Source organism: Bos grunniens, chromosome X (assembly GCF_055505025.1).
Source record: "Bos grunniens cultivar Pamir isolate PY7600 chromosome X, Bosgru_T2T1.0, whole genome shotgun sequence".
Taxonomy (NCBI): domain Eukaryota; kingdom Metazoa; phylum Chordata; class Mammalia; order Artiodactyla; family Bovidae; genus Bos; species Bos grunniens.
The window spans coordinates 55,528,678-55,551,803 of record NC_141194.1 but is presented as its reverse complement, the minus strand read 5'-3'; the positions used below and the strand labels follow the sequence as shown (position 1 = coordinate 55,551,803).

Sequence of the window (23,126 nt, the reverse complement as noted above, 5' to 3'; positions counted from 1 at the left end):
TTCAGCAATATGTGAACCGTGAACTTCCTGATGTTCAAGCTGGTTTTAGAAAAGGGAGAGGAACCAGAGATCAAATTGCAAACATCCGCTGGATCATAGAAAAAGCAAGAGAGTTCCAGAAAAACATCTATTTCTGCTTTATTGACTATGCCAAAGCCTTTGACTGTGTGGATCACAATAAACTGTGGACAATTCTGAAAGAGATGGGAATACCAGACCACCTGATCTGCCTCTTGAGAAATTTGTATGCAGGTCAGGAAGCAACAGTGAGAACTGGACATGGAACAACAGACTGGTTCCAAATAGGAAAAGGAGTTCGTCAAGACTGTATATTGTCACCCTGTTTATTTAACTTATATGCAGAGTACATCATGAAAAACGCTGGACTGGAAGAAACACAAGCTGGAATCAAGATTGCCGGGAGAAATATCAATAACCTCAGATATGCAGATGACACCACCCTTATGGCAGAAAGTGAAGAGGAACTCAAAAGCCTCTTGATGAAAGTGAAAGAGGAGAGTGAAAAAGTTGGCTTAAAGCTCAACATTCAGAAAACGAAGATCATGGCATCCGGTCCCACCACTTCATGGGAAATAGATGGGGAAACAGTGGAAACAGTGTCAGACTTTATTTTTCTGGGCTCCAAAATCACTACAGATGGTGACTGCAACCATGAAATTAAAAGACGCTTACTCCTTGGAAGGAAAGTTATGACCAACCTAGATAGCATATTCAAAGGTAGAGACATTACTTTGCCAACAAAGGTTCATCTAGTCAAGGCTATGGTTTTTCCAGTGGTCATGTATGGATGTGAGAGTTGGAATGTGAAGAAGGCTGAGCGCCAAAGAATTGATGCTTTTGAACTGTGGTGTTGGAAAAGACTCTTGAGAGTCCCTTGGACTGCAAGGAGATCCAACCAGTCCATTCTGAAGGAGATCAGCCCTGGGATTTCTTTGGAAGGAATGATGCTAAAGCTGAAGCTCCAGTACTTTGGCCACCTCATGAGAAGAGTTGACTCACTGGAAAAGACTCTGATGCTGGGAGGGATTGGGGGCAGGAGGAGAAGGGGATGACAGAGGATGAGATGGCTGGATGGCATCGCTGACTCGATGGACGTGAGTCTCAGTGAACTCTGGGAGTTGGTGATGGACAGGGAGGCCTGGTGTGCTGCGATTCATGGGGTCGCAAAGAGTCAGACACGACTGAGTGACTGATCTGTTCTGATCTGATCTGAGTGGTTGAGAGTCCACCTGGCATTGCAGAAGACACGGATTCCATCCTTGGTCTGGGAAGATTCCCCATGCTCTTGGGCAACTAAGCCCATGTGCCACAACCACTGAAGCCTACAGGCTCTAGAACCTGTGCTCTTCAACAAGAGAAGCCACTGGAATCAGGAGCCCACCCGCTGCAACTAGAGAGTAGTCTTCTATCACCACAACTAGAGAAAGCCTACTCACAGCAACAAACACCCCGCAGAAACAAAAATAAATAAGTAATTTTTAAAATAAAATAAATTTTAAAAAGGCTCTCTGAACAATAGGATGAGGACATCTTAGAGTTCAGGGCCAAAATCAAATGTGATACTTCCCGAAGAAAACTGTTGATGTGATGGACTCTGTTCTAGATAGGATGATGTATTTCTTGGCCCCTGATCTTGGCATTCCTATGCCATGTTCAGGGCTGGTGTCTGGAGATACGTATGCAAACATGTGACTTTGGTCAAGTCTCATGTCCCCAAATGGGGCCTCTGTTTTCTGTCAAATGAGGAGTCATAAGCACCATTCTGATCTGCCACAGGTTGACAGGTTTGCTGAGAGATTATAAATAGCGAAAATGAAGTATCTTTGAGGAATTAAATCAGCCCTCTCAGAACATTTTATTTTGTGAGGCTCCAAAATCACTGCAGATGGTGACTTCAGACATGAAATTAAAAGATGTTGCTCCTGGGAAGAAAAGTTATGACCAACCGAGGCAGCATATTAAAAAGCAGAGCCATTACTTTGCCAAAAAAGATCCATCTAGTCAAAGCTATGGTTTTTCCAGTAGTCATGGATGGATGTGAGAGGACTATAATGAAAGCTGAGAGCCGAAGAATTGATGCTTTCAAACTGTGGTGTTGGAGAAGGCTCTTGAGAGTCCCTTGGACAGCAAGGAGATCCAACCTGTCCATCCTAAAGGGATCAGTCCTGAATATTCATTGGAAGGGCTGATCTGAAGCTGAAGCTCCAATACTTTGGCCACCTGATGCAAAGAACTGACTCATTAGAAAAGACCCTGACGCTGGGAAAGATTGAAGGCGGGGGGAGAAGGGGACGACAGAGGATGAGATGGTTGGATGGCATCACCAACTCAATGGACATGAGTTTGAGTAAACCCCAGGAGTTGGTGATGGACAGTGAGGCGGAGCGTGCTGCAGTCCATGGGGTCGCAAAGAGTCAGACACGACTGAGAGATTGAACTGAACTGATTCAGAACATATTTTGAAATTATTATCACACAGAAGTTGTTTCTTTGGAGCAAAGTAGTAGGTAATGTCAGTGTATTAGTCTTCTTCAGTTCAGTTCAGTTCAGTCGCTCAGTCGTGTCCAACTCTTTGCAACTCCATGAATCGCAGCATGCCAGGCTTCCCTGTCCATCACCAACTCCCAGAGTTTACCCAAACTCATGTCCATCGAGTCAGTGATGCCATCCAGCCATCTCATCCTCTGTCATCCCCTTCTCCTCCTGCCTCCAATCCCTCCGAGCATCAGGGTCTTTTCCAATGAGTTAACTCTTTGCATGAGGTGACCAAAGTATTGGAGTTTCAGCTTCAGCATCAGTCCTTCCAATGAACACCCAGGACTGATCTCCTTTAAGATGGACTGGTTGGATCTCCTTGCAGTCCAAGAGACTCTCAAGAGTCTTCTCCAACACCACAGTTCAAAAGCATCAATTCTTTGGCTCTCAGCTTTCTTCACAGTCCAACTCTCACATCCATACATGACCACTGTAAAAACCATAGCCTTGACTAGATGGACCTTTGTTGGCAAAGTAACATCTCTGCTTTTTAATATGTTATCTAGGTTGGTTATAACTTTCCTTCCAAGGAGTAAGTGTCTTTTAATTTCATGGCTGCAATCACCATCTGCAGTGATTTTGGAGCCCCCCAAAATAAAGTCTAACACTGTTTCCACTGTTTCCCCATCTATTTCCCATGAAGTGATGGCTTCTTAGACTGCCATAACAGAATATCACTGATGAGTGGCTGACACATCAGAAATGTATTTTCTCACAGTTCCAGAAGCTAAAAGCCCCAAATCTAAGTGCTGGCTTGGTTAGTTTCTCCTGAGGCCTCTCTCCTTGGCTTGCAAATGGCCACTTACTCATTGTGTCTTCACCTGGTCTTTCTGTGTTATTGCTGTCCTAATCTTGCCCTTCTTAAAAGGATATCAATCAGAGTGGATTAGAGCCCACTTGACCTCATTTTAACTTAATCACCCCTTTAAAGGCCATATCTCCAGTTATGGTCACCTTCTGAGCTACTGGGAACTAGGGCTTCAACATCTGAATTTGGGAAGAAAATAGCTCAGCCCAGAACAGCCAGGCACAAATTTTATCTATTCGTCTACAATGTGGGGAGAGGAGGAAGGAGTAGGCTAGATCTGGGCTGTGCTGCTTGGCTGAGGAGCCCTCATCTGGGATGCACAGATTGCTCAATGGTGGTTACGACTTCGGCAATGAACATAAATAATCATGACCTTATCATTTTGGTTAAAAATAATAATAATAATGCCTGCTCATTAAAAAAAAGCCCCCCAAAAGTGCCAAGAAGCACAAAGATGAAACATTTTTTTAAAAAATCACTCTAGGGGGCTCAAGATGGAGGGGACATATGTATAGCTAATGCTGATTCATGTTGATGTATGGCAAAAACCATCATAATATTGTAAAGCAATTATCCTCTAATTAAAACAAACAAAAACCTTCTAGAAATAAAAAAAATTATTCTAAGTCTCACCACCAAGAAATAACCATTTTCTCTCACCATGTTTTTCTACACATGTAGAGTTAGAAGGCAAGATTAGTGGGTGCAGAGACAGAGAGAAAGAAAAGCAATTTACACAAATGGGCATATACTACATATCTTAGTTGAAGTCAAAGGTGTTGAGTTTATCTTCAATGACATTAGGAGGAAAAAAATAAAAGGATGCTGTATGAGTCTCCTATCGCTGCTGTAACAAATCAGCACAAACCTAGCGGCTCAAGGCAACGCTGATTAACACCTTACAGCTCTGGAGGTCAGAAACCTGACACGGGTCTCACCAGCCTCCAGTCAAGGTGTTAGCAGGCCTGCGTTCCTTTCTAGATGCTCTAAGGGAAATTGCGTATTCTTAGCTTTTCCAGCTTTCAGAGGCCCCTGCCTTCCTCAGTTCCTGACCTACTTCCTCCATCTTGAAAGCTAATAACTTCAGCTGAGTTCTCCCATCTTATCGATTCTGACTCCCTCTTCACTTTGAATGACCCCTATGATTACACTGGGTCCACCAGACAATCCATGATACTCTCCCTATTTTAACGTCACTTGATTTACAACCTTAATTCCATCTGAAACCTTGATTTTTCTTTTGCCACATAATGTAACATATTCACGTGCGTGCATGCTCAGTCCCTTCAGTTGTGTCTGACTCTGTGCGACCCTATGGAATGTAGCCCGCCCAGCTCCTCTGTCTATGGGATTCTCCAGGCAAAAATACTGGAGTGGGTTGCCATGCCTCCTCCAGGAGATCTTCCCGACCAGGGATCGAACCCACATCTCTTACATCTCCTGCACTGGCAGGTGGGATCTGTGGCACTAGTGCCACCAGGGAATTCCTAATATATTCACAGGTTCTGGGAATTAGGACCAGGACATCTTTGGGGGGTAAGGGCATCCTTCTGCTTGCTGCAAATGCAAAATGTAAAAAAACAAAAACAAAAACTGCTGAACTTCAGCTAAATTTTTCATCACAACACCCTCCACTTTAAAATTTTTCTTAATTCTCTAAGTTAAAAAAAAAGAAAAACCTTTATCAGATAAAATGCTTTTGTTTACAAGTAACAGAAACCAACTTGAACCAGCTTGACCAATAAGAGACTAAATCAGCTTACAAAAGAGGAAGTGAGCTCTGGCACCCTGAATACAGACCTAGTGGCCCCGCATTCTTCTTACCTCTCTCCCCTGAAATATCCCAAGGCTCATAATACCTCTTGGTATTCATAATTACTAACATTTGCAAACACTTATTACCTGGAGTACAAGAAAGAAGAGAGGGCTTCAGAGAGGATAAGTAAACCACACAAGGCCATCCTGCCAGGGGTCCCAGGTCACCCAACTCTAGAAGCCAGTATCTTAACCACTGTCAGTCCTCACTGACCTGTGCTGGTGGGGACACTGTGGTCCAGAGACCTGCCTTCCTGAGTGCGTGAGTAGAGGCTGGCGGCCCAAGTTTCCAGGTCTGGTGAGAGGCACAGGCCAGCCCTCAGCCTGTCCATTACACACGACTATGGAGCTGCTATGGTTTTTCCTGTGGTCATGTATGGATGTGAGAGTTGGACTGTGAAGAAGGCTCAGTGCCAAAGAATTGATGCTTTTGAACTGTGGTGTTGGAGAAGACTCTTGAGAGTCCCTTGGACTGCAAGGAGATCCAACCAGTCCATTCTGAAGGAGATCAGCCCTGGGATTTCTTTGGAAGGAATGATGCTAAAGCTGAAACTCCAGTACTTTGGCCACCTCATGAGAAGAGTTGACTTATTGGAAAAGACTCTGATGCTGGGAGGGATTGGGGGCAGGAGGAGAAGGGGACGACAGAGGATAAGATGGCTGGATGGCATCACTGACTCGATGGACGTGAGTCTGGGTGGACTCTGGGAGTTGGTGATGGACAGTGAGGCCTGGCATGCTGCAATTCATGGGGTCGCAAAGAGTCAGACATGACTGAGCGACTGATCTGATCTGATGGAGCTGCACCAGGATATTGCCAGGTTACCTATTTCCTTCTCTTCCCTCTGCCTGGCTGGGCTAATCTAGGCCTTGGCAATGTGCCTATTGCTCGACAGGCTGGTCTGCTACCTTAAACGGCTTGGTTTCCCCAGGTTAAAATTGTTTGTTCTTAGGATTTCCCTGGTGGGTGGCTAAGATTCTCTGCTCCTAAAGCAGAGGTCCTAGGTTCAATTCCTGGTCAGGGAACTAGATTTCACAGGATACTACTAAACAGATCCCACATGCCACAGTGAAGATCAGAGATCGCCTGTAATGCAACTAGGACCCGGGGCAGCCAAATAAATATGCATACTTTTAAAAATAATGTTTGTTCTTGGCCCCCTTCTGGCCCCCAGAACACGTGGGGTCGTGCCTGCTGACGACTGCTGCCATCGTGTGTATTATTTAGTGGGAGTGCACCGTTGGTGGTGGGAGGTTCAATGATGTGCAAAACTGCGGCGAACAGGGAGAGCTAGGGCAGACATTGAGGGGCACACTGTCAAGTGACAGCAGCGACCCAGTGTGTCCTCTCGGTGTTGGCCTGAGTAAGAGGCTTTGGTGCTGCCAAAAGGTGGTGGCTGTGGGCACTGGCGACGGAGCACCTTTAAGCCAGGACCGAGATCCGAGGTTCGCTCTCCGCCCACAGAAATGAGTCATGAGGCTGCACCAGCGGTACCTACTGGAACCTCAATGTGTGCGCCGTCCTCCCAGAGCATGCCTGCCCTGACTGGCACCGCTGTGGCCAACAATGACCTGGCGAGTCTTTTATGAGTGTCCGGTCTGCTTTGACTATGCGTTACCACCCATTTTTCCCTGTCAAAGTGGCCGTCTCATTTGTTGCAACTGTTGCCCAAAGCTCACACATTGTCTGACTTGCCAGGGCCCCTTGGGGTCCACTCACAACTTGGCTATGGAGAAAGTGGCCAATTCAGTACTTTTCCCTTGTACATATACCTCTTCTGGATGTGATCTAACTCTGCCATACACAGAAAAAGCAGACCACGAAGAGCTCTGTGAGTTTAGGCCTTGTTCCTGTCCATTCCCTGGTGTTGCCTGTAAATGGCAAGGCTCTTTGGATGCTGTTGTGCCAAATCTGATGCATCACCATGAGTCCATGACAACCCTACAGGGAGAGGATATAGGATATAGTTTTCCTTGCTATAGACATTAATCTTCCTGGTGCTGTTGACTGCGTGATGGTGCAGTCCTGTTTTGACTTTGACTTCTTGCTAGTCTTGGAGAAACAGGAAAACTATGATGGTCACCAGCAATTCTTTGCAATTGTACAGCTGATAGGAACACCTGAGCAAGCTGAAAATTTTGCTTATCAACCTGAGCTAAAAGCGCATAGGCAGCAATTGGCTTGGGAAGCCATTCCTTGATCTATTCATGAGGGAATTGCAACAGCCGTTATGAACAGTGACTCCCTAGTCTCTGACATCAGCATTGCACAGCTTTTTGCAGTAAATGGCAATTTACACATCAGTGTAACTATTTCTGTGTGTTGAAATGGCAATCAAACATTTTCTGGCCAGTGTTTAAAACCATTGCATTCAATTTAGACTGGAGTGGGTTGCCATGCCCTTCTCCAGGGAATCTTCGTGACCCAAGGATCCAACCCATGTCTCTTAGGTTTCCTGCATTGGCAAGTGGGTTCTTTTCCACTAGTGCCACCTGGAAAACCCAGTCTAACTAATAGCCCTAGAAAATTATCTACCTCCTAATTCTTGAAACTTGTGACAGTTACTTACATGGCAAAAAAAAAAAAAAAAAAAGACTTTGTAGATGTGATTAAGTGAAGGATCTAGAGACAGGGAGATTATCTTGATTATCTGATGGGCTCTAAATGTAACCACAAGTGTCCTTATAAGAGGGAGCCTGAGAGAGATTTGAGATAGACAGAAGAGGAGATGCACATACAAAGGAGGTGGCATTATGACCATGGAGGAAGATATTGGAGTGATGGGGCCACAAGCCAAAAAATGCTAGCAGCCACCAGAAATGTCCAGAGTCACTCCACCCCCAGCAGTGGAGCTGGTGTCCAACTTAGAGGTGCAAATGCCCTCCTATCCACTTCTGCTGGCCCGAGCTGTGTTGGCTATAAAAGAAGGACAAGCAGCACCTAGAAGCCAGGAGGTCTCCGGGAAGAAGGCTGCCCTGTCCATGGTCTCCTCAGCTTGCAGAGCCCATTTCCACAGAGGATTCAATCCACACACCACTGTGTGTGTGTTCAGGAATGAATTCTCCTTAGTAACCAACCAATACCCCAATGCCAGTGATGTCACACAGTAATAAACATCACAAAATAAAACCTGTCTTCCTGGTTCATAGGTGGACTTCCAAGTAGTGGCAGAGGACCCCAGGCTCCTTGTAAACTGACTTCCCTCTCTTGGGCCTCTCAACCTCCAAAAGATGAACAAAAGGCACATGAAGAAAACACTACTGTTTGTTAAGTATACACATCATTTTAGCGCAAGCTCCATTCAGCAGGACTGGCCATATGACCCCATCCCTGTGCAAAAGGTGTGGGAAATGTAGTTTATGGCTGGGCAGCTGCTTTGCAGTAGCTCAACACTAGGGAAGATGAAGCATGACTTTTGAGGACAGCCATCTATCCGTGACTCCCCGTCAGATGGGTATGGTCCCCAGGAATCTCAGGCTGGGCCAAGCAAGTGAATTGTTCAAGGTCACACAGTTAGATCCATGATTACAAACTTAGTGTCCACTTTCCCAGCTCCTCGTGCCACGCCATTGGACCAACCAGTTCTGTGCTTTGAATTTTAGGAAAAATCTTCAGCCTGGTACTTCATGTTACAAAGCAGTTTTAACTAGAGAATGTCACTTCATCCTCAAAGTGTTTTGGCAAAGGAAGTGGGAAATAAGTTATCCCCACAGATCTGGAGAAGGAAATGGCAACCCACTCCAGTATTCTTGCCTGGAGAATCCCATCCACACGATGAGTTAATATGCATTTGGGCTTCCCCAGTGGCTCAGTGGGGAAAGAATCCACCTGCAATGCAAGAGACACAGGAGACACGGGTTCAGTCCCTAGGTTGAGAAGATCCCTTGGAGAAGGAAATGGCAATTCATTTCAATATTTTTGCCTGAAAAATCTCATTGACAGTGGAGCCTGGCAGGCTGTAGTCCAATGGGTTGCGAAGGCTGAGCAACAAAGCACACAGCACAGAGTATGTGTGACCCCAGGAGTGCCCACCCCCAAAGCTGTGTCACACCAGCAGTGTTCACATCCCAGTCCCTGAGATTCTGAGTGTTCAAATGCTGTATGAGTGACCCCAGAAGTGTTGACTCCCCACTGTGTGTGACTCCACAAATGTCCATTCCCCAATATGTGTGACCCTATAAGGGTCTAAATACCCATATGTGTGACCCCAGAGCCACACACACCACAGCCTGTGACCTCAGCAGAGTCCACTCCCCAGTCTATACTGAGGAGTATCCATTAACCACTCTGTGTGACCACAGGAGTATACACCCTCAGTCCCTAGCCCGAGGGGTGCCAACTCATCACTTCTTTGACCACAAGAATCTCTGTACCCTTTCACTGAGACTGCAGTGATGTCTACAACACAGCCTATGTGACCATAGGACTGTCCTAGCCTCAGTCACTATGACCCCAGGAGTGTCTTCGTCTCTGTGGGACACCATGGATGCTCACACTCCAGTCTGTGCAACCTGAGGAGAGTCCAGTCCACAACATGTGTGATTTCAGGTGTCCACTCCCCAGTGTGTTTAACTTCCAGAGTGTCCCAAGCCCTCTGTGACCCTTGGAGTGTTCATGCCTCTGAGCGCCCTCAGCCTGTGTGACTCCAGGAGTGTCCAAACCCCATCACTGTGGCCCCTCATCTCTCCACACCTACTCTGTGTGACCTCACAGTTGCCCACACCTTAGGTTTTCTGATCCTGGAAGCACACATCCCAGTCTGAGTGACCCTAGAGGCTCCACACTACAATCTGTGCAAATCCAAGGGTGTCCATGCCTCAGGCTATCTGACCTCAGAGGTGTCCACACCCCAGTATGTGTAAGCTTACGAATGTCTACTAACCAGTCCAGGTGACTCAGGAGTATACACTCCCTAGTGTGTTTGAGCTCAGCAGTGTCCACATACCAATCTGTCTGACCCCAGGACCATCCACAGTCTAGTTTGTTTGACTGCAACCATATCCACACACTAGCCAATCTGACCCCAGAAGTGTCTATACTCCACTCTGTGATTCCAAGAGTGTGCAGTGTCCAGTGTGTGTGACTTCTGGAAAGCCCAGACCACCATCTGAGTAACTAAGGCTGTTCACAGTGTATGCTGCTTCATGTGGGCATCACGCTCCTGTCTATGTGGCCCCAGGAGTGTTCACACCCCACTCTGTGTGACTCCAGGATGATCACACCCCTGTCTCTGTGATCCCAAGGATGTCCAGACACCAATTACCCAATGGTATGTTCTGAGACGGTACTAGATTCCTTATCACTGCTATTCCAGCACACCCTCTGTGGGTGTGAGCTGGGGGGTGGTCTGCTCCACAGCTCCCTCCAACACTATAAAGGGTCTCTTGTATCCCTATTTCCTCTCACTCTCTCCAGTGGACGATGCAGTTTCCATATCCCCCATCCCTGGCCACATGCACGTGCACACACCCACACCCCCAAATACAGAGTCCCAGCCCCAGCCCCTGCAGGTCTTGTAGAGAGCAAAGGTCAAGGCAGCTTGCCTCCTGCTGCAGACCCCACCCCACAGACAGCAGTGGAGTAAAGGCACCACTGATGAGAGTGAAACCTTCCAAGACCTTGTGAAACATCTAAATAAAAATTGGACACCCTCCTCACCAGCTAGACTGTCAGCTCCATGTGGGCAGGGACATTTGTCTTATTCTCTGATGTCTCTCCAGCGCTAAGAACAGTGCTTGGTACACAGATCCCATTCATTAGGTGTCCACTGAGTGAACAAACCCTTGACCCAGCAATCATACTTCTAACTCAACATGCACACACATGCACAGAGCTGTGTGCTCAAGACTGCCAGGAACAAACAGCTGGGAAAACCTTGTAAATGTCCATTTCTAGCCAATGATAGTTGCAGAGTAAAACAAATGGTGGGGGTTTATACTGTATCTCAGAGCACCCACCTAACATGATACAGAATGAATGGAACCTGTGTGTACCTGTCGGGTGGGGATGCCTTCCACGGGACATGCTGTTGACCAGGAAAAGTAGGTGGGAGATGGTTATGGTGACTCTGTGTGTGTTGTGTGTGTGTGTGTGTGTATAAGGAAACACTAGAAACTGACTTCAGTGGTCATTTTTGGAGAATGGAGCTGGGGATCACCAGTGTAGTTCATATACTGGATGTACTCTTGGAACCTTTTATACAAACCTATGTGTGCTGTGTACTAAGTCTCTTCTGTCGTGTCCGACTCTTTGCAACCCCATGAACTATAGCCCATCAGGCTCCTCTGTCCATGGGATTCTCCAGGCAAGAATACTAGAATGGGTTGCCATTTCCTCCTCCAGGAGATCTTCCCAACCCAAAAATCGAAACTGCATCTCTTATGTCTCCTACATTGGCAGGTGGGATCTGTAGCACTAGTGCTACCTGAGAAGCCCATACAAACCTATATTCATGTGTAATTCTTCATAAGGAAAATCTTAAGCAAAACCAATATGCACAGCACAAAGCATTTGTGTGTCTGTCTGAGTGGGTATCTAGGGTGTGTCTAGGTACGAGAATCTGAAACTCACATGCCCCAGGGGCTGGACAGCTCATTAACAAGAGAAAGGGCACTCAGCTCAGGGTAAGGTGAACAGCAATGGGGCTGATGAATGTTCCCTCTCAGCAGTGGAGGGTGAGGATGGGGTTGAGAAAGGGGTAGGAAGGGGAGGACTTCAGAGCTCACACCCCAAAAGCATTCATAAACTCACACCCTGGGACAGAGAACATTTAATAGCTTCGAGATCTTGCCTTGGAAACAGATCCATTATAAATTAGTGTAGTTATACTCTAACTCAGACTGTTCCTAACTTCATACGCCAGGCACAGACTCCCAAAGAGATCAAAGATCTCACACTTGGGAGACACACTCTAAATAGATCAGAGATCTCACACCCTAGAATAAAGGTCCTCCCCCCAAATTTCAGGATGGGTAGTTTTTCTATGTTATTACAAAGGAATCCTTAATTGTGGACTGAATGTTTGTATCTCCCTCCCCAAATCCATGTGTTGAGGCCCCCAATGTGATATATTAGGGGCATTTAGGAAGGTATTATGGTTAGATGAAGTCATGAGGGTAAAACCCTCAAGATGACATTAGTACCCATATAAAAAGAAACCAGAGGGACTTCCCTGGCAGTCCAGCAGTTAAGACTCTGCACTTCCATTGCGAGGGCTATGGGTTCAGTACCTGGTCAGGGAGCTTTTTAAAAAAGAAGACACCAGAAAGTTTGTTCTTTCTCTCTGCCATGTGAGGACCTGGCAAGAAGGTGGCCATCTGCAAGCCAGGAAGAGAGATGTTATCAGAACCCAACCATACTAGCACTCTGATCTTGGACTTCTGGCCTCCAGAACGGTAAGAAAATAAATTACTGTTTCAGCTACCCTGTCTATAGTACTATATTATGGTGGCCTGAGCTGGCTAAGACATCTTAGGCTTTCACTTTCCAGGCCCTGTGTTTTATGTCAGAGTCCTTGTACTTGCACCGTCTACTTCTGTCAACACCAGCAGTCCCTAGTCAGTGGCCCTCCCATTCCTGCCCCTTGATCTGCAGGCATTGAGCCAGAGGGCTATCTGAAGGCTGGGGGCAAAGACACTTAGCCTACCACACTGTGCCATCTGCACTCCAGGCTGCCAGCCAGGATGTGGAGTTGGACTTTGGAGAAGCAGGTGAACGGGGTGGCCCCCAGGGGTCTTGAGGCACGGGTACTGGCAGCAAGGCTGAGAGTTCCCAGCTGGGCCTGGCAACCTGCTTCCCTTCTATGTGGCCGTCCCGGTGTGCTTTCATCCATTTCCCCACCCTCTTCCTTCTTCTTTCCTCTTTCAAAGACAAGCAGAGGGCAGCAGAGGGACATAGAAAGCCCCTGCTCTAACACACAGCAGACTGTCAGCAGGTCTGCAGGAGTGGGCAGCCGCTCAGCTCCGCTCCCTAGGGGCGGCTCCAGGAGCCGGTTCAGTCAGGGCCATTGGGGTGGGGCGGGACAGGGAGCGGCCAGGAAAGAACGCTGCTCTTGAGGTTTGCTAAAAGAATTCCAAGGGCCACTGGCACCCCGAAGGAGACCTTGCAAAGGACTTTGTAGGAAGATAGAAGCCGTCCCTGTGGAGGAGGCCGGAGGGAGGCTATAGTATTTTGGACATTCTAGTTTATATATATTTACATATATAATACACATATAGACATATATTTGGTTATGAGAAATAAAGTGGATTATGCTTTATGCAGTGCTTAGAACAGAGCTTGACACATAGTAAGCTTAAGTGTCTTGCTTGTAGAAAGGGAATGGTGCCTGCTGTTCCAAGTAAACAACGAATGTTGCCCAGCCTCAAGCCAGCAGCCACTGCAGCTGCTGCCCAACAATGTGCCCTGGGGGCATTTAGGAGTACTACCCTAGGTAGTTAAGCATACTGGCCCTAGGTAGTTAAGATGCATACCTGAGAAAAGATTTTAATGAGCCCAGACTCTCGCATCCTCCCATACATAGAAAAGTGCTAAAATCATTAACTTGAGAAGGCTGCTTTTTGTGATTAGCAGTAGTATTTTGATGTTTGACTACATGGGTTTTTTTTTTTTTTTTTTTCAGCAAAAATTCCTGCATATCCAGAGTCCTCCCTTACCTATTTGGAGCAGCTCCTCAGAGCTATCTGAGCAGCTGTCTCCTGGGCTATTGTCCTCAGTCCTCAGTCAAGTCCTGAAATATAACAACTCAACAACTTTTAGGTTGTACACTTTTCTTCAGTCATCTTTTTTAAAACCAGCCTCCCTAACCTCATCTCAAAACCCTGCATGATCTCGCCTGGGCTTCCCCTCTTTCTGTCTCACTCACTCTCGGATTCCAAGCCACATGGGCCTTCTTCCAGTTCCTCAAGAGAGCCAGCTTTGCTTATTCTTGAATTTGCAAGGATGGAGCTCCATATCTGCAAAGCAGAATTGGGGAGTGAATGTGAGCTAGTAGGGCATTGGATAATGGAAGGAATTAGTTGAATTGATTTCCAAATACTTATCAGATTTGGGGGATGTGGCTAAAGCAGTTTAAAGCAATGCTCAGGGAATAATCTATAGCTCTAAATGTGTAGAAATGTAAAAACTTGAAAATCAAGTACCTCAGCTTCCATATCAGGAGTCTGGCAAAGGAACAGCAAATTGAACCCTGAGAAAGTGGAAGGAAGGAAATTATAAAGACAGCAGAAACTGGGGAAACAGGAAACATACAACAGAGAAAATTAATGTCAAAAATTGGTTCTTTGAACAGATTAAGAAACTATTAGTAAATTCTGTTTTCTCAATAAGAGAAAAAACATAAAATACAAATATCAGGACTGAAAGGGGAGTGCTATTATCAACCCTACAGACATTAAAAGGTTAATAAGATTTTTAATACATAGAACATTAGTTTCAATGAAGCTCAAATGGTCAATCATTTCCCCAGTTCTATGGCTTCTGTGTTCATATGGATACTCTGTATCCATGAGGACAGCAGAACTCAAGAACTTTTCTAATGCCTCCTTCACTCATGAAAATAGAAAAGCACAGTATTTTTTTTTAAGCTGGGGCTCAAGTGAAAGCAATTGTTTAAAATGTAATGGTTTTTTTTTAAAAAAAAATGTAATGGTTTCAAATGGAATTGAACACAGCAGAATAGAACGAGTGGAATAGAACAGAGGCCAGACTTTGTGCCAGGCACGGGGTCTAATTATTATAGTGAAGTGAAGTGAAGTTCCTCAGTTGTGTCTGACTCTGTGACCCCAGGTTCCTCTGTCCATGGGATTTTCCAGGCAATAGTACTGGAGTGGATTGCCATTTCCTTCTCCAGAGGATCTTCCCGACCCAGGGATCAAACCTGGGTCTCCCGCATTGTAGACAGACACTTTACCATCTGAGCCACCAGGGAAGTCCAATTACTGTAGTAGATATTCATTAATTGAACAAATATTATAGAACATCTGCTAGCTGTTTGGGACACAGTGGGGAACAAAACAGAAATTTCTACACTTATGAAGCTTATATTCTAATCAGGGAGACAGATACTAGCATGTGCAAAAGGCCCCAAGGTATAAGGTTCAAGGATGGCCCTTATGAGGAACAGGCAAAAGGACAATGTGGCTTGGAATCCAAGAGCAATGAATGAGGGGACTTCCCTGATGGCCCAGTGCTTGAGGATCTGCCTTGCAATGCGGGGACACAGGTTCAGTTCTTGATGGGGGAACTAAGATCCCACATGCCAGCAAGGCAACTATGCCCAGGTGCCTCAACTATAGAGCCCATGTACTCTGGAGCCCATGAGCCACAACGAAGGATCCCAAGTGCCACAACTAAGAACTGATGCAGTGAAAATAAATAAATAAATAGGTTGCAAAGATTGAGGGTCACAGTACAGAGAGTCTGGATTTTAACAAGATGACCACAACATCATCGTCATCAACTCTTACAGCACTTGCTGTTAGGCATTGTTGTAAGATTTTTTTTTTTGGCCACACTGCCCAGCTTGTGGGATATTAGTTCCCCAACCAGGAACCAAACCCGGGCCCCTGGGAGTAAGAGCACCAAGTCCTAACCACTGGACCACCAGGGAACTCCTCCCAACTTTTTTTTTAAGCTGTTCACAACAGTTCTATAAAACACATAAAAAAGTCATACCCATTTTCCAGAAATGGAAACCAAACTCTCTCAGCCCAGAGAGCAAGTAAATATCAGTCTGGCTCCACAATATTTTTTTTAACCACTATACTCTGCAATTTATGGTGCATAGGCATCTTATAATCCTGTAGCAGATGTAATGTAAATATACAAATTACTAAGGAACTCGAATCAAGAGAAAGATCTGGTGGGAGGTGTGCTGAGGGCAGGAAATGAGTGGTGGGGTGGTGTGCCCTCCCCCTAGGTGTCAGTGCTGATCTGTAGGCACACATGCCCAGAAACATCACTGCATCTGAGTTGCTCCCTTCTTGTCCTGTCCTCTGTGATTAACTGTGGAGTAATAAAGGAAGGGACTGAGTTTTAAACTGGCCAATAAAGGGCTTGTACTCATGGAAGTGGGCTTCCTCTGTTCTTATTATTTCTTATAAGAGATGAATTCCAGCTCTGGGAAAACAAGGGAGAGTTTGGTTTTTGGTCTCAACTCTCCTGTCTTCCAAAAACCAAACTCTACCTTGTTCTATAAAGCAGCTTGCTTTGAAGAGCGGCCTGGGGGGCGGGGGGTGGCAAGCTGAATTCCATCATTAGCTCACTAGTAACATTATGTGGAATTGTCTTAAAAAAAAAACCAACAAATGAGTCCATTTTTAAACACCTGCCTCCTTTAAAAAAATAAATTACAGGGCATTGTAGTATGGTAGTTCAGAGAAAGAACTGTGGTGATCAGCATCAACAAAATGCCATCGGTAAACTCCTAAGGGATATAAACCTGACTTAAGCTGATCACCTTTGGAGAAGGAAATGGCAACCCACTCCAGTATTCTTGCCTGGAGAATCCCATAGACAGAGGAACCTTGCAGGCTACAGTCCAATGGGTCGCAAGAGTTGGACACAACTGAGTGACTTTCACTTCACTCCTATCTTCACCTCTATCCCCCTGGAAGGAGGAAAATAATAAGAAAACAGTGAAGGGTGGTCACGGCAGACACATGGACTCTTGTGAACCCACACATGAGCAATAAGTACTGAAGATTCCTCCCAGGACTTTCCCCTTGGAATGGTGGTAGAAGGAAGTATAGTCACTGGGGAGGTGAGGGGAAGTGGGGAGAAGGAAACACAGGAAACATGGGTGTGACCAGTGGCAGTGTGGTCTCTTTTGACTCTTTTTTTTTCTTTTTTTAGTCATGGAGGGACAACAGTCGGACCCCTTCCCTGTGTCTTATCCATAGACTTGACCACATTGTGATGACAGTAAAGAGACTAAAAGACACCACTATGTTTTATTCCAAGATCCTGGGCATGGAGGTCATGACTTCTGAGGTAACAACTTCCCCAAATGCCAAACTGCAGCTGGGGTAAAATTTGATTATACTATTTTAAAAAGTAGCCTAGTACTCCAAAACACACACACACACAATTTAAAAATGACCAGTGGAGGAGATTCCAAACTCTGAATAGTGGGACTTCACTATTCAGTGAATAAAGGGAGGGAAGAAAGGGAGGAAATAACCACAGAATAATGTGAGAGAACTTTCCAGTCCTTATATGGAGAGTTAACTGAGTATCCAGCATGTTTACACCTAGATATGTTCCTAAGAAATTATAGAACATCAAAATAAATACAAAGCTCCTAGAAGTTTTCAGAGAGGTTAAAAAGTAGTTCAACTACAAAGGAAAAGGCAATATAGACTTCAGATTTCCCAAGAGTCAGAGACCAGAAGACAACAGAAGAACAACTTCAAGATTCTGAGGGAAAACATTTCAACCTAGAATTCTATGACCAGACAAATTATTAATCAAGGTGGGTGTAGAATAAAACATTCTTAGACATATTAATAAAAAGACTCAGAAACTTGGCCTACTTGCTTTCAAAATTACTTGAGAATATCTTATCAAAATGAGTGATTAATCCAGGAATAAGACATCAAAGTCAGGAAACAGTGGATCCTAAGAGGAAGATCCAGAAAGATACCTAGAACACAATCAGTCCAGTTTGGGTCAGGAAAACAAACGTCCCCAAGAAAAACGGATTCAAGGTAAAAAGGTTTCCAGAGATTGAATACAATCCTTGAGAATTTGGAACAACTCCCAAGTGGGAGATGCAGAGACACTGATTGCCTTCAATGGAAAGAGCCCACGAATGGCAAACAGAGTTAAAAAAAAAATGTAAAATTAACATGGAATGTGTGCTCTGTGCTGTGTGCTCGGTCTCTCAGTTGTGTCCAACTCTACAACCCTATGGACTGTAGCCTGCCAGGCCCCTCTGCCCATAGAATTCTCCAGGCAAGAATATTGGAGTAGGGTGCCATTTCCTACTCCAGGAGATCTTCCCAACTCAGGGATTGGACCCGAGTCTCTTGGATCTCCTGAATTTCCAGATGGATTCTTTACTAATAGCACCACCTGGGAAGCTCCAACATCAAATGTCATTCATAAAAATAGAATTATGCAGTATCAGACTGGATGTATACACAGCAAGGGTCTTAAAAAGATCATGCTGAACGAAAAACGGTGAAGTCAAATTATGTCCATAGCACAGTACCACTTATAACATACCACATAAAACAATAATACACCTTTTACAATAACTTATGAAAACCAAAGAATGAACATCAAACACATTATAACCATTGCCTATGTTGGGGACAGGAATGAAGACTGGAGATAAAGAGATTAAGTATACAAATAAAACTAGAGAAGGGCCTTGCATGCATCAACAATAATAGGCATATGAAGCATCAGCCCTTGGTATCTGGACACAATGGAGTGAAATTCAGTACATCTAGGACGAGGAAAAGTCTTAAAAGCTGCAAGAGTGGAGGGTGGATGCATCATATAGAAAAGAAATGAAAAACAGATTAACATCAGACGTCTTATCAGCAATACCAGATTCAGGAAGACAATGAAGCCACATATAAAAGGCTATGGGAAAATAACCTACAACTTCAAGTTCTATACTCAGCTGAACTATCATTCAAGTGAAATAAAGTCATTTTCTGATAGAATGAATGTAGTATCTGCCATGGTGATATAAAGGGACTATAAAAGTGATTTTTTTTTAACGGCAGAAGTCTCATCCTCCTGCTCAACCAGAACATGTGCATACAGATTCTTTTCTGTGTGGTGTCTATGGAGTGGGGGAAATAGCTTTATGAAAAATTAAAATATTTTGCCATTAAATACATAAATAAATAAAAATGGCAGAAGTTGACAGGCACAGGAGAAAGAGGCAAGATGAAGAGGATAGTTGGGTCAATGAGATACTATGTTCATCCATCAAAACATTAAGGTGCAAGTGGGTTATTTTTAAATTGTAAAGGAATCAAAAGAGGAGCCAAAACTGATGACATAATTCTATTGGGAGGGGTAGTATTGTGGATGAGCTAAATTCTCATTTATCATAGCAGGAAAAAGATAGAAAATGTCTGAAGTTGCCAAATCAAGAAATAGTGGCATGTCAGTTAGGGACTGTGTTTGGAGGCACGTGGGAGAAAACTTAACTGGGTTAAGCTAAGTGGGCTACATAAAATAGAGTTTTCTCTTGCTCTCATTCAACAATCAGTCTAGAGGTAGGCAGGCAGGGTGTGGGCAGTGGCTGAAAGGAGGAAATGAGTAGGCAAAAAGCGTCAGCTCAGTGGGGTGGGAAGGTTTTCAGAAGCATGGTTCACAGCCTCTGCTAACATTTCACTGTCCAGCCTTCCATGGCTGCCCAGCAAGGAATGCTGGGAAATGCAGGTTTTTAAAGCTGGGTGCACAATAGATCCCACTGAAACTTGGGCTGTCTTTAAAAGAAAAAGGGGAGAAATGTATATTAAGCAGGCAGATTATAGTCTCTGCCATGGATAGTATCAACATATTATTTGGAGGTATGGAAATAATTTCCAGAAGAAACACATACACAAATTGAAAGCATTTGCCTCTAGGGAACAAGATAAGAGTGGGGCACCAAGTGGCTATTTTTCATCAAAGCCTTGTTCTATTTCTTTTTTAACCTTGTTGGTGTCAATAGGGGGCTGTGCCTCACACTCACCTTGGAGGTTTAGTTCCAGGTTGTTTTCTCCCCCCAAATAGGGAGACCAGAAAGCACTGTGTTTTGGAGACCAGAAATTTAACCTCCACGAGATGGGAAAGGAATATGAACCCAAAGCCACTCACCTGGTCCCCGGCTCCCTGGATATATGCCTGATCACAAAGATGCATTTGGAGGAAATGGTCCAGTGCCTCAAGGTGAGTCCAACTTCCATCTTCTTTTGAGAAAGCTGCTACAGATGCAATGAAAACAGAAGTATGACTCAAACTTCAGACATGACAGATTTCATCACATCCAGATAAGGTTTGCACACCATTGTTTACTCATTATCATGGACATATTTTCCCCATAAACAAATGTATTTTAAAAGAAAACTTTACATCACCCTTGTGGAAAACAGTATACCTAAACTCTATTTATATAAATACATTTGTGTAAAAAGAAAATGTTCAACCAAGTAAGTGGAAATTCATCATATCTTGGCATAAAGAGGAGACAATTATAAAAACAAACAGCTGTAAAAGCATCACAGTCATTAGATTCTAGCCACTTCTGCTTCCCCCAATCTCTGGGCTTGACAAAGTTAGGTTGGTTAGAGAGGTATCAAGGACTTCGCATCCACCAGACACTTTCTTCTTGGTATAATCAGAAGGATTGAAAGAGGACTGAACAGGGAATAATTTCTGACTCACTAATTTTTTTTTTACTCACTGTAATTTAATTTAGTATCCTTGTAATACTTAAGATGATTTCATGTGAAGGGGACATTGGTTCTCCTTTTGGGGAACACAGATTGAGGTATTAAATCTATTTTGTGCAAATTGACCTGGATTCTTTTGGAAAATATCAGTGAAAAAGTCTGGCTTGGAAGTAAAGTGGGTAAAGCATAGGGGTTAAGGGTATGGATTTTGGCTTGCCTGGGTTTGAATTCTGACTCTGCCACGTACTAGGCACATTATCATCCCCATTTGATGGATGAGGAAACTGAGGTGCTGAGCAGTTAGGTACTCTGCTTGAGGTCATACAGCTCTTAAATAGCTGGAACAGAGTGAGGGAGAGGAGAATGGTAGGAGATGAAGTGTGAAAGATACAGGGGTCTTCTAGGCCACCGTAAAGAATGAAATTTTGGTCTCAAACATGGTCTGTGAATGAATGATTTTTGTTCTCTCCTCCCACTTCAGGCTTGTGATATCATTGAGGAGGGTCCAGTCCCCAGAACAGGGGCAAAAGAGCCCATTATGTCCATCTACCTCCGAGACCCTGACGGAAACCTGATTGAGGGGTCCCAACTATATTTCCTCATGATGGAGGTTAGTTCTCTGCCATTCTATCCCCTGCCACGTCACCCCCTCTTTTCCTTCCTGCAAACCCTTATCCAGGCCCAGAAACTTCTAAGGACTGAGGACTCGGGCACTTTATGCATCTTGCTGGGCGATCTGAGGTGGGTTTGGGACCAACATGTCTGAGAGTCCCCTATCCAAGCTGCCCCAATAAATCACTTTCAATTAACATGAGCTCTTTACTATTACTGTCTCAGCATTATACATGGCTGTTTTTCTAGAACATAAGGTCTCTGAGCTATTTGGGGGTCAGTGACCAGGGGGTAGGACATCTCTGAGGACAAAATTCAGGGTCATCACCTTGGGATTCAAGGCCCCTGATAGATTTCTCCTTGTCAGTGAGCTTATCCTTTTCATCCTTTTTGATTCAGCTCACTCCTGCCAAGTGCTGCCTGATATTTATTCCACCCAACTGGTTTGACTGAACTCCAAGATCTCTGCGATTCCCATGGGGCCTTCAAGGGCCAGCCCAGATAACACTACCTCCTCCTAGAGCACCTTAGCTGGTTTCAGCCCTGCAGAATGTGGCACTTTCTACATTTGGATCTGGTAGGTTCAGACTCATCTCAACTGAGGCTCTGCTCCTGAAAAGAGGAGACAGATGGGACAAGAACAAATTTTCTCTGTTTCTGTCCTCTTCCCCCACCATTTACTGATTCAGTCAATCAATAAACATACATTGAGCACCTATTGTGTGCTTGGGCCTGTTCCAGGCATTGGAAAGACAGGGTTGAACAGAAGAGATAAGCTTATCTATGTTTGTGGAGCTGCCATTCTGGTGGGAGAGACAGAAAAGAAATAAAATTAAGTAAGGAAAATATCAAGTGTGCTAGAGGATGATAGGTGCTTTGGGAAAGTGGCAACAGATTAAAAAAAAAACTGAAGCATTTTCCAATATGTAATAGGATGGTCAGGGAAACGTCACTGAGAAAGAGACATTTTAGCCCAGACAAGAAAAGATGAGGGAGGGAGCTGTGCCAATAGCTACAGGAAGACCATAGCAGGCAGAGAGGATAGCCAGTGCAAAGGCCCTGATACATGCAGGGGCCTGGTGTCTGTGAGGAGCAGCGAGGAGGCTAGTACAGAGGAGCAGAGTGAGTGGGGGGAGCAGCAGGAGGTGAGGTGGGGGAGGTTGGGGGGACAGATGGTGCGGGGCCTCATGGGCCATGGAGAGGACTCTGGCTTTTACTCTGAGTGACAGGGGAGCCACAGGAGGGTCATGAGCAGAGGAGAACTGTGATCTGACTTAGGATTTAACAAGCTCCCTTTGGATGCTTTGAGGAAAATAGACTACAAGGTTGAGGGTGGAAGCCGGGGGACCCTGAGGAGGAGGTTACTGCAGTGGTTCAGATGAGTAACACTGGTGCTGGTGGGAGAAGTGGTAAAAAGTGGTTAGATTCTGGAGATACTCTGAAGACAGAGACTGCGTGAGTTCACCAAGAGAGAAAATGTCAACTAGAGAAGAGGCCCAAGGACATTTAGAGTTCTGAAACAAGAGGAGGAACCAGTGAATGATGCAGGCAAAGAGGAAAGGAGAGAGCACAGATCCCTAGGCAAATAAGAGATGGATGAAGGAGTACATGTGAGACTCTCTTTAAGGTGAGGGAGCCCCTAGTCTTGTGGACTCTGGTCTCTTAAACAGTCTCCAGGTGGTAGTTTAGCCATGCCCTATGAGTAAATTCCCAGGGAGCCCCCAAAATGCTGGGGATACAGGATGGTTAAGGATGTGAGTTTTAAGCACATAAAAGGCTTTGCCAAAAGCTGTAGCAGGTTTCCTGCCTATTTTTTAAAAAAATAACTTGCCTTGGACCCAGATGCTATGTGCCAAGAGATAGATGATTTATGGAAGGAAGGACAGAACAAAGGAAGGATGGAAGGAAAGGAATATGGAAGGGAAGAAAGAAA

General features: G+C 44.9%; 1 protein-coding gene and 1 pseudogene across 1 annotated transcript; both read left to right on the top strand.

Annotated features, from left to right (window-relative positions):
- Positions 1–6,646: 6,646 nt before the first annotated feature.
- On the top strand, positions 6,647–7,506 carry LOC147340425 (E3 ubiquitin-protein ligase SIAH1-like; annotated as a pseudogene).
- A 5,329-nt stretch (positions 7,507–12,835) lies between these two features.
- Positions 12,836–21,186, top strand: GLOD5 (glyoxalase domain containing 5). The gene is given in 5 exon segments (XM_086389039.1): positions 12,836–12,889; positions 17,034–17,171; positions 19,923–20,078; positions 21,063–21,167; positions 21,169–21,186. Coding segments are annotated over 5 exon segments (444 nt in total). The 5' UTR covers positions 12,836–12,862.
- The last annotated feature ends 1,940 nt before the right edge of the window (positions 21,187–23,126 follow it).